Source organism: Poecilia mexicana, unplaced genomic scaffold (assembly GCF_051168715.1).
Source record: "Poecilia mexicana isolate PSO_F unplaced genomic scaffold, ASM5116871v1 scaffold_3, whole genome shotgun sequence".
NCBI classification, from domain to species: Eukaryota; Metazoa; Chordata; class Actinopteri; order Cyprinodontiformes; family Poeciliidae; genus Poecilia; species Poecilia mexicana.
Window position 1 is genome coordinate 35,427,487 of NW_028263372.1, and position 12,237 is coordinate 35,439,723.

The 12,237-nt window shown below is 38.0% G+C and overlaps 2 protein-coding genes across 2 annotated transcripts; both read left to right on the forward strand.

Annotated features, from left to right (window-relative positions):
- The first annotated feature begins 2,918 nt into the window (after positions 1 to 2,918).
- Positions 2,919 to 6,450, forward strand: LOC106927588 (beta-1,3-galactosyltransferase 1-like). The gene is made up of 2 exons (XM_015003257.2): positions 2,919 to 3,221; positions 3,431 to 6,450. Exon 2 carries the CDS (start codon positions 3,438 to 3,440, stop codon positions 4,659 to 4,661), a length of 1,224 nt encoding a protein of 407 aa, XP_014858743.2. The 5' UTR covers positions 2,919 to 3,221; positions 3,431 to 3,437; the 3' UTR covers positions 4,662 to 6,450.
- A 415-nt stretch (positions 6,451 to 6,865) lies between these two features.
- LOC148160298 (beta-1,3-galactosyltransferase 1-like) lies at positions 6,866 to 11,976 on the forward strand. The gene is made up of 4 exons (XM_088004511.1): positions 6,866 to 7,167; positions 7,964 to 8,027; positions 8,171 to 8,349; positions 10,239 to 11,976. The coding sequence occupies exon 4, from the start codon at positions 10,246 to 10,248 to the stop codon at positions 11,398 to 11,400; it is 1,155 nt and encodes a 384-aa protein (XP_087860637.1). The 5' UTR covers positions 6,866 to 7,167; positions 7,964 to 8,027; positions 8,171 to 8,349; positions 10,239 to 10,245; the 3' UTR covers positions 11,401 to 11,976.
- The last annotated feature ends 261 nt before the right edge of the window (positions 11,977 to 12,237 follow it).

Below are 12,237 nucleotides of genomic sequence, written 5' to 3' on the forward strand. Positions count from 1 at the left end.
TCTATTAACCCTTTAGTGTTTTAACCAGCCTTTCACTGAGAAGAAGCTTCTATGGTCTCTGCTGATGCAAGTTTTGCCAAGTGTTTGCTAATATCTTCTGGCTAGTCTGAAGGAGCTGCACCTCAAAGGCGGGGCTAGATCCACCCAGGCGTTTTGCAGCTGAATGGTTGCCATTTAGATGAAATGATTTGTCAAACATGCATCAAAGAATCAAATCATACTCAAGGTATGCTTTGATGAGTGAATCACTTTACTGATGAGTGAATCACTTTACAACACGATATAAAGCTTTAAAAAAGTCGGTTTTACAGGATTCTGCCCCTTTAAGTCTTGTAATCATTGTGTGGAAAATTTCCACAATGTGGCTACAACTTCCCCAGATAGTATTTCACAAGTATGCATCTAATCATTTCTAACATTTTTAATTTGGATTAATCATAACATTTTTCAAACTGTTCTATTTTTCCCCACACATTTTTACCTTTTCAGTTTCAATTCACTAATTATTATAATTAGGACACGTCTTTTGTTAATTCCTCTCATTCATGTTATTGCAGTGTTTTTTTGACTGCCTCTACATTTATTCTTGATAAAGGAAATAATTTATTTGTATTTCCTCAGGATATATTTGTCTAATGCAAAGCAGCAGTACTAGTAGGAAGTCAGTGTATTCTCCTTTTATTCTCCACACCTCTTTTTCCTTGAATACTCTGTGTTTTGCTTCTGCAGTTCTAAGAATCCTAATGTCAAGCCTCTGTGGGCAAAACTGGGAGGGATTTTACAGAGCTTTCACAGCTTCTCAGAAACCAGACCTGCCTAAGCAAACAACATGTACCTGCAGTAGAGGCGGTGACTCATGCTTCACCTGTGGAGGTGGTGATGCTGGCTGCATGCTATTGGCATGCACTGATAACTGATTTTATGATATCGCTCATAAACATTTTACAAGAGTTTTTGTTCACAAATGCAAATAAAGTTACAACAATAAACTTTACACTGTTTATTATTGTAACACAATTAACTGTTTATTAGCCACTTACAACAGATCTAAAGCTAATTTAGCTTTCAGCTCGATCTACATGCATTTACTTCAATTTGTTTTGTATGCACCACTATTTTTAAGGCTCACTTTGGTGCCAAAACTTGGCTAAAATTACCAACTTGAACTTGAGCTAACTTTAGGTAAAGCCTATGCTAATGCTAGATTTAGCTAAAGTCTGACTAAAGCTAAGCTAATCTTGATGTAAAATGTCTTTGCTGTTTTTGGTTTGCTATATAAATATTACTGTATTTACTGTTTATAGTCATGAACTGAAACAAAGCTTAGCCTGATCTGCATGTAATTAGTTCACCTGTTTCATGTGTAGCACAAAAAACTTTTTAGCTTCAACATTTGCTTAAACTTACAGTTTGCTAAGATTTGGTAAAACTTAACCTAAGGCTACATTTAGCTAAAGCTGTGACTTAAGCTAGGCTAAATGTTAAACTTAATAGAAAATATCTTTGTTTCCTGTTTTGTTTTGCTGTTCCTCTACTGTATATTCTTACTGTGTACAGTTAAAATAACTAAAGCTAAGCTATGCTAAAGTTAAAGCTAGACTGAAATTAATGAAAGGTTTAGCTTGATTTGTATGTTTTTAGAATTATTTTGTACATAACAGTAATGTTTTGGAGGGTCTTCGTTACCAAAATCTGGTTAAAATGACAAACTCAAGCGTGAGCTGAAATCAGGTGAAAGCTACCCTCATACTTTTTGATAATAGAGTTTCCTCTTAATCTGTGTAGCTGTGAAAGAAAATATGGCCCTGACCGGTTGGACGTGACTGTTTCTGCTGTGACTGAAAATAAAACCAGAAAGCTAAAATATTTCTATAACAATGTATTTCCTCTTAGAAGAGGGAAAATTATGGAGAAGATAACAGACTTTGAAATGGATCAACTGCAGGTAGGTGTCAGAAATGGGAGGCAGAGTATAGAAACAAGCACATAATTCAGACAAAATAAACACGTAGACATGTGTTTACTGTGGTTACACCTTAGATAAAATGTAACCAAGAAAGTCAAACATAAGGGCTGGGCTACAAAAGGAAATGGAATTAAAAAAACTTTCCAAAACCATGGCCGACTTGAAGAATAAAAGGAAAACTAAAGCCATTTGCAGTAAAATTTGCATAGATTACACCAAAGCCACAGATGTCATCAGACAAACTGAAGCAACAGGTCAGAGATTTGCATCCGCTGCAGAAGAGCCGCCAGACTCTGCCCTCCCATCAAGGCTGCAGTCCAATGTTCTGAACCTTATCGTGTTGGAGACCTTGAAAGAAATCATAAATCTTCAAAACTCCTGTTTGTTTTTTTCATCAAATGCGTTACAGGTCTGGACCTGTTCTGGGTAAAACCGGTTCCTCCGAGCCAGACGAAACTCAGACATCGGAGGACTCAGATGTCATTAGTGCCGGCATCAGCAGACTCAATTTTAAATGTTATTCTCAGCATCACAAACTGCTTACGAATGCAGTTTGTGTAAAATGATTAAAAAAAAAGGGGAACAGGAACTTCCTCAAATTTCAACATTTTTTTTTTACTTTTACAAATTCTTACGAAATCGACTGCAGAAATGATGAAGAGGTGCAAAAACATTACTGAGCAAACTGAATGATTTTAGAGAACTTGTGGTGAAGACACTTCCCAAGACAAATAGGAACGTTTGTATTAAAATACACATTTGTATTAATTTAAAAATGTATATTTCTGTGGATTTACTGTAAATGAGTCTGAGGAATCAGCAGCAAAACATCCCAGAGTTCCTGGCTCACGTCTTGCTCTTCAGCCCATAACAGCAGAGCGTCACGCCTGGCTCAAACAAGCACCACCTCAGATAATGGGAGGTGTTACTAGGGCCTCCTGAGTATTTAGGAGGAGGTGGAGCAAGCAAAGGTGCGGCTGCAGACCTGCAGATTAGACCAGAACAATGGTTACCTGAAGAGCAGAGCTACAGGGAAAATATCTTTGACTTTTACCCTTTTTCTCTTGGCTTATCGAAGCTCAGGTGGCTCATAATGAGCAGGTGAGGCTCACACACGGGTGCAACAGAATGCTGAAGCAGAGGCATAAATTTTTCAACGGAGCAACACTTCCCTCTGCAAATGGACTCAGACTGACACCCAAATTAAAAGTCTGGGCAGCGCAAGGGAGAGCTGCTCAGCTACGGCTGGACAAAGGTATGTAGCTCCTTTAAATGGTTTTGCTGCTTTCTTAGTTTGACAAAAATAAGACTTTCTCCTTTAGTGGAAAAGTAAAAAAGAAGTCTTTATTGAATAACAGAACATGAAGGCATAACATCACTATGTTTATCCTAGCAAATGTACTCAAGCAATTGACTAACTTTTACTGACAACTAAAGTATTTTATTTTTAAATCACTTTTTAAGCCAGAAAATGGAGAATGGCGTCAGACCAGCAGAAAACAGGAGATGTTTTGGCTTCTCGCGGCGGCACAGCCTTTTCTTACTTCTGGTTCTTGGAGTGGTGCTTTTTGTCTACTGCACCAACATCCGGGACATGGGGCCCGAGTGGAACGCCAAAGAGTGGATGAAGAATCATTCAGTGAAACTACTCACTGTGTTTGGAAAACAAAGCACTGTCTCCAAAAACAAAGGATTTACTGGGTCACCAGATGGAAACACCACTGCTGAACTTCCTGAAACCAGAAGCGTCACCACAACGCAGGAGCCATCGACTCGACAGCACAGGACAGTTTCATCACGGGTCACCAAGAAGACACTAGAAACCCAAACTGGCCAGCGGACAGCGGCTCCTTACGTGTCTCCTGGACCGTACCTGGTGGAGTACCCCTATGAGTACCACTTCACTATCAACGAGGAACTGAAATGTAAGCAGGAGAAGCCGTTTGTGGTTCTGATGGTACAAGTGGCGCCACGCAACCGAGCTCATCGCGACGTCATCCGTAACAGCTGGGGAAGCGAGAAGCTGGCTAACAACCAGGTGGTGGCGCTGTTCTTCCTGCTGGGGATGCAGACTGGAGACGATGCAGAGCAGGTCCACCAGCAGCTGCTGCAGGAGAGCAAAGAGCATCACGACCTGATCCAGGGAGACTTTGTGGACTGCTACAAGAACCTGACCATAAAGACCATGGTGATGCTGGAGTGGCTGAACTCCTACTGCTCCAGCGCCGCTTACGCCATGAAAATCGATTCAGACATGTTTCTAAATGTTCCCAATCTGGTCAACTTGCTCCTCAAAGCTCCCAGGACAAACTACATGACCGGCCTGGTGGCACACGGAGGAGCTGTCTTGAGGGATCCCAAGTCCAAATGGTTCTTACCTCAAGAAATTTTCAGCGAAAGCATTTACCCTCCCTATGCTTTGGGTCTGGGCTACATTTTGTCTTTGGATCTCACCAAAAAGCTCATTGAGGCTTCCAGACACATTAAACCTCTTTACATTGAAGATGTATATTTGGGCTTATGTATGAGACACCTGGGTATCCGTCCAACAGACCCCTCAAGTTACTCCTTCCACGTTTTTCCTCTGAGTTACAGTCGCTGTGCGTACTCCAAGATTATCGCAACCACATGTCCTCAAAATATGGATCGTGTTTGGATTTGGAGAGACTTTAAAAGGCCGGGTCCGCACTGTTGATTGGTGAAAAAGATAGCAAATTAAAACAAAGGATCACTTCGTGTTTACATGATTGATTAGAAAACTTTTTTGTCAGGACGAGGTTTCCTGCCTAAAATGAGGTCTGGAACCGTTTTTATTACTGGCCAGTTTAATCAAGTAAGTATTTGATGAAATGTTTACTTAAGTATTCAGTAACTGTTTGATTATAAGATCTCATATAATTTGTAAAAAAAAACAAACAAACATGTAATTAGACAAAAAAAACAGGCACACATAAGCAAATTCTGATATATATGAGTTACAAGATACTGGATTCATGCAGAAAATGCACATTTTTCAACATCTTATTTTTCTTAATATTTTTTATAAAGATAAAGTTTTTGTATCTAATGGTGACAGGAGGTAATTTTTATCTTTAAGCGTTGCAAAGTGACAATATGTACTGTTAACTGTAGGTTCAAAGGGCAAGTCAGGATGAGCAGATAGAAAATGACAGAACAACAAAGCTTTTGTATAGACAGGAGGTCTCACTTTGACATAAACTGTAAGTCTGTTTCTGTGTATGGAACAATTTTAGATTAAACATTTTATATCTTCAGTTAAGAGCAGCAACACTTTGTAATAATAATTAAGTGAAAATAAAAAGTAGATTGCAGTTAAATACTTGCAGAAGTAAAATTTTTAAAAACGAAGTAGATGTAACTCGTTCTTATCCACACACTGGAGTTAATTCTGTCTGCTTTGCTCAAATAAGTTTTAAGTTTATGTTAACAATCCAGTGTGCTTTACATTACATCAAAGTGTTGACAGAAAGAAAATAGAGCAAAAAAAGATTTGCATTAAAGAAACAAGTGTTTCAAACTGCTGCTAAGAAATGTTTTCAGTTCTGACCTAGAGGGCCCAACAGTTTCTGCTGGTGTTCAGGTTTCAGGAGGGGTTTTTCAGAGAAATGCTGCCTCACCTGGTTTGGTTCTGGTTCTGCCACATTTTTCCAGACTCTTGTTTTGTTTGGGTATCATCACTTAAAAGTCAACAAAACCTTTTTCGTTTCAATTTTTTTTATTCCTGTGCAGATTAATTTACAGGATAATGGTTGTAATTTATGTTTGGCAGGCGGTGACGAACATGCTGGTAAACTTTAATAAATACCTCTGACCAGAGAAAAGCAGCCACATGTTTTAAAACACCTGGCAGACTTGAAGGAAGTTAATTTTAGAATAATTTTAATTACAAAAAATATTCTTGTGATGTAATTTGCCAAAATATGTAGGTTTTGGATTATAGTTTTAAATATTGTGGGTATTTTTCGTGAAACTCAGCTGTTTTTCAGCTCTTCTACAGAGAGGTTTGATTCCTGCTGCTTGTTTATTAATGTGAATTTAGGCACAAAAAATAGTGCACCTACTGCAATGATGACTATAAAGTTTTATTTTATAAACTGAGGTGTTTTAATAGTTTAATGTTTTCTTTAATTCGTTTTATTTTGTTTTTGTTGGTAAAATTAAAACATGATGTTAGAAATGAGTTGATTTTCTTGCAGGTTTTCGTTTTAGAGGAAGCTCAGGTAACCTTCATGTTTGTATCAAAATGTAATTTTCTGCTGCTTTTTTCTAACTGATAAACATCACATTTGGGTTTGTTTGGGATCTTTTAGTCTTTGCATTTAATTATTGACAACGGTGGAAGTTAAAGAACAGTGAAAAACTCTATTTGAATAAATATAGATTATCTTCACAGGTGGATCAGTCTGCGTTTCTTCTGAGTCTGAACATGACTTTAGGTTTGAATAAAAAAATTCAGAAGCAAATCGGCTCAGTTGTCTTTCATTTATAGTTTTTATGGTTTTAGATGACTAAACATGAGAAGCAGCTTCCATTTTACATTCCTGGAAACTTCAAACAGGATTAAACAGTTTGAAAACTGGATTTTAAAGTAAAATCTGTATATTTTTGGTATAAATATGTTATTATGGCTAAAAAACAGGAACACCCAAAGACCACAGGAAGTGATGCAAACTGAACGGTTTTACAGAAGTTGCAGCAGAGACACTTGGAGAGTAAAAACCAGAAGCTCCCAGTGAAGCAACCGGTACTGATATGGTGAGCATCAGGAACGGCAGGTCCGGTGGAAGGAGGAGTCCCTGAATATTTAGAACAGAAGTCGGGTCAAACCTGCAGGATGTCTGCAGACCTGAACAAACACAGAGCCGCGGCTACCTGGCCTCAGGTGAATCATGTCGGCAGGTTTTCTAAACGCTTCTGTTTCTCTGCATGATTCTAAAATAGAAATAAATATTCACAACATGAGATTCTTAGCAGTCAAAACCAAACATAATTTTTAATTTATTTGACTTTTTCAAAAATACCAACAATGAAATGCTAATTCAAAGATTTGATTTCATTTCTTTCTTTCTAGGAAAATGCAGGATGGTGTCAGACGTGACCTGCTTTTGCTCCAAGATAACCGTCTCCTCAACTCAGGGAAATATGGACCATGTGTCTGTGAAGAGACTTAAAAAATCCTGGTAGGTTAGAAAGACAGAATCAAACAAAACCAAAGACTGTTTCTTGGGCAAAAAAGATTCAGAATATTATTTAATTTGAGAGTGAAGTGAACTTAAAATGAATTAAAAAACGTTAAAAACAGTTTGAAAGGTCCCGCCCTCCAATGATGAGACTCTGTTGACTGATTTCTGCCCACCATTTTAAATCACCGTTCTGATTCATGGATTGTATACTCTGTTACAGGATATTTTCTTAATCTTTTTTGAAACCTTAAAATTTAATTTAGGACCCCTTTGGGATCAATTTCACATAATAATAAACTTAAATGTTGTGACCACACTGGACTTTACTGGTAAATCAAAATTTACGCTGGTAATTTTATACTATATCTGTGTAACAGGGTTTTATTTTAACATTACAGATGTGAAGTTTGTTAAAATGACATTCTTTGAATTCATTGTGTTTAGTCCCCTGATATTTATCGCCTTCTGTTACGCTGCCTTTTGGCAGTTGGTGGTTACCATAGCAACCGGTAACGATAGCTCCGCCCCCTTTTTCTTTTACCATCAGTAACTATGATATGTATCAGAATCAGCTCTGTTTTCTTTACAAATATTATATTTTGTCTGACAAATCTCAATGTATACAGAGTTTCATGTGGAAATTTGCCATGTTTTGTATGTTTTTCACTGTTAACAATATTAATGTTGTGCATTTTAGGTGTTTAATTTTATAACTGTTAACTGCTGTCAACTGTCAACAGTGGGAACCATTGATCTGTCGTCTGTTTATGGTTATTTTTTGAATTGTATTTAGTGTACAGCATTTAATGAAGATGCTGGACTGATGTGAACCACCATCTCGATTTGTCTCTTATGAGGTATGTTTTAATTTTTGGACCAAAGTAATGTTTCAGTTATCAACTGTGTGATAGTCTTTGAATGTTATATGCATCAGTTAGGGTTATATGATTAGTTAAGGTGGACTGAGGTTAACCACCATCTTGATTTTCTCTCTTGTTAGATTAAATACAGGGAACCTCAGTTTATCTGTCATGAAATCAACCTGCAGGACCTGAGATGAACAAAGAAGGGTTTCACATGCAGCCCAAAGGCAAATACACCTCCTCACTGCTGGAGAACAGGTTTTTAATGGACGTTATGGAACACTGAGCCATTTGAAGTGTGAGCTGCCAGGTAAAGGTAAGACTGTCACCAACATGACGTGTTGCATTTCCCCTTTGTGCAGATGGTGCTGAAAGACAATGCTTCTGCATCTGACATATTTGACAAAGGTGCAGGAAAGTCAGACTGGGCCAAGTCTTTGAGAACAGGTTTTGTGACCTTGATCAGCTTCAGCCATGCCATGTGTTTCATTCATTTCCAGTCCTTTCATGATCATGGACACAACATGCATTACTGAACAGCTAAGTGCAACGTTCAGCTTGGATGCTGGATGGGTGGAAATCCAAATATTGCAAAATGACCTCCACCTCAAAGCCAGTCAGGCTGCACCAAACCTTTAGTGCCTTGTTGACAAAGTATGGAAGCACATTGCATTCACCAGAGAAAAAATGTCTAACTGAGGTACATCAAATCTCCAACAAACAGGGTTATAATAGTGAAACTCACTGCGTCAGGTGCTTGGTGAGGCATTTTGGCTCATCAACCAACATCAAGACAAACAAGGAAGAACTTTTGTTTTTCTGAACGAGTCAGACGTCAGGCTGTGAAGCTATTTGCTGGAAACCACAGAGAAATATAGTTTTTTGATAAATTATTTTGGAAAAAATGAATGTGTTTGATACGAGCATGTAAAGGAGGATCTTTTTTACTTGTTTCGTCTTTAATACCCCTTTGGCTGTATGAGGTGGTTTTCTGCTCTGTGGTGGTTGTTGAAATTCAGTTTTGTTTGTTAAATAATGTGTTAAAGTCATGGTGCTTTTTGTTTTGGTTTTATTGCATAAATATTCTCTGTGCCATGAAATCACGATGCGCTGGATTTATTCCTGCAGCTCAAAATCAGCATTTCTGGAGGATATTTGTAATCTATGTTATACATGTTTTAATCTTCCAGATGGACGTGTTGTGAGCCTTTTGCCTTGAACAACATGTGGGTTAACACTGAATATAGCAGATGACTAAATGTTTGGGATCTATTTATAAAAATTTAAAATGTATATAGATTATGATCATTATTATAAGAATAGTGAAGTTGAACACAAACACCAGCTTTTTGTGCCATATCACCACTTTTTAAAAAAGAATAACCTGCATTTTTAATAATCAGTTCAAAATGTAATAATGCTATAACATAATGTGGAAGAAACTATTTCAAAATACATTCAAGGATTTTTAAAAAATATTTTTGTTGATTATTATAAAATGCTGTTTTGTTTCCTTCTGAAGTCAGATTTTGACAGTATTACATAATTCTGTACCACAAACAGTTGGTTTTTTAAAGTGCATTGATGATTAATGTTCATTATACTCAGAAAATGAAAATTAATCACTAATAAAAACGCTGGTTCTCTATGAAGAAGAGCCTGGCATTCAGTGAAACAGAACGCCACTAAATGATGCCTTCCCAGTTATCATTTATGAGATATAATTATATCTGATCTTGTAATTACGAGTTATTATCTTGTCAAATTAACTATTTGTCACACTGCAAAGCGCTGCGTTTAAAAAAAAAACATTTTTAATGGTAATATGTTTGCAAAATTAGAGGAAAAGCAGATCAATCAACATGTCAGACAAAATATTCAGTATTTAATTGGACAAAATTGGACAATATTTCAGTAACATCAGTCTGATGTGTTTTCAGGAACATGGATGTTTACCTTGAACTTCCTGCTGGTGAATTTCCCTGTGGGACAACAAAGGATTGCTCTATTTCATTTTATTATAATTTATAAAAAAAATTAAGAGCTTTCCTGTTTTCTCTGCATGGTCTGGTTTTGGAAATCATTAAGAGAATAAAATATTTCTTTAATCACTTTGTTAATTCCTAGACAATGAGCTGAATAGTTGGCAAATCAGAAGGTTAAACATTAAAATGACCATTTAATTATTTTTTTTTTCTTTTCCAGACAGAAAATGAGGAGTACTGATCAACCCTCAGAAGACAAGAGCTCTATTACTTTGTCACGAAGTCAGTGCTGCTTCTTCATTTTGGTTCTGGGAGTTGTGTTTTTTTCCTGCTGCACAAACATGAGGAACATGGCACCTGATTGGAACCTTAAATGGCTGATGCAAAATAACTCAACGCACACCGCTGCTGAACTTCCTGAAACCAGAAGCGTCACCACAACGCAGGAGCCATCGACTCGATGGCACAGGACAGTTTCATCACGGGCCACCAAGAAGACACTAGAAACCCAAACTGGCCAGCGAACAGCGGCTCCTTACGTGTCTCCTGGACCGTACCTGGTGGAGTACCCCTATGAGTACCACTTCACTATCAACGAGGAGCTGAAATGTAAGCAGGAGAAGCCGTTTGTGGTTCTGATGGTACAAGTGGCGCCACGCAACCGAGCTCATCGCGACGTCATCCGTAACAGCTGGGGAAGCGAGAAGCTGGCTAACAACCAGGTGGTGGCGCTGTTCTTCCTGCTGGGGATGCAGACTGGAGACGATGCAGAGCAGGTCCACCAGCAGCTGCTGCAGGAGAGCAAAGAGCATCACGACCTGATCCAGGGAGACTTTGTGGACTGCTACAAGAACCTGACCATAAAGACCATGGTGATGCTGGAGTGGCTGAACTCCTACTGCTCCAGCGCCGCTTACGCCATGAAAATCGATTCAGACATGTTTCTAAATGTTCCCAATCTGGTCAACTTGCTCCTCAAAGCTCCCAGGACAAACTACATGACCGGCCTGGTGGCACACGGAGGAGCTGTCTCCAGGGAACCCAAGTCCAAGTTCTACGTGCCTGTGGATCTCGTCAGCGATCATTTTTACCCTCCCTATGCTTTGGGTCTGGGCTACATTTTGTCTTTGGATCTCACCACAAAGCTCATTGAGGCTTCCAGACACATTAAACCTCTTTACATTGAAGATGCTTATTTGGGCTTATGTATGAGACACCTGGGTATCCGTCCAACAGACCCCCCAAACTGGAACCTCTTCCGTGTTTTCCCTTTGAAATACAGTCGCTGTGCGTACTCCAAGGTCATCGCCACCACAGTTCCAGAAAATATGGATCGTGTGAAGACTTGGAAAGACTTTAAGAAACCAGGTCGGTACTGTTGATTAGTAAAACATATAGTAGAAGAAAATAAAGGAGCTTTTTACATATTTACATTATAGTTTGATTAGAAAATGTAATTATTGTTATTAGTGACTTCAGGATGAAGTTTTCCTGCCTAAATGGTTGGTTCCTTTGCTGTTTGATAATCAAATCGGATATAACCTGTGTATAAAAAAATTAATCACACACAACAGTAAAACAACTATAATCACAAAATAAATCAGCATTTTTGTTATTTATATGTTCATAAACATAAAGCTTGTGTATCTAATACCTACGGTAGCTAATGCTTATGCTAAAACATCGCAAAGTGTTTCAGTTTCAATATGTGCCGTTTACTGTATGTTTAAACTTCAGGTTCATCAGACAGAAAAACAGAACAAAGCTGTTTTATAAACAAGAGGTCTCACTTTGCTCCGTTTCTGTGTTTGGAGCATTTTCAGATCAAAAATGTCTGACCTCCAGTCAGAGGAACTCCAGCTGGGTGGAGCAGCCAACAACTAAGCTAAGCTAAGCTAAATTCTGCCTCACCTGGTTTGGTTCTGACCTTAGGGTTGAATAAAAAATCCAGAAGCAAATCGGCTCAGTTTTCTTTAATTTATAGTTTTTAAGGTTTTTGATAATTGAACATGAGATGCAGCTTCCATGTTACATTCCTGGAAACCTTAAACGGGATTAAACAGGATTTAATCTGAATTTTAAAAGAAAATCTACTCTTCCAGTGATATTTTTACAAGAGATTAGGTAGTTTGAACTATTTTTAAGTGTTAAAATTACTCACTCTCTTGTGGAAATAACTGAAAGAGTTAAATTAAGACCAATTCTGAGAAGGACCAAAC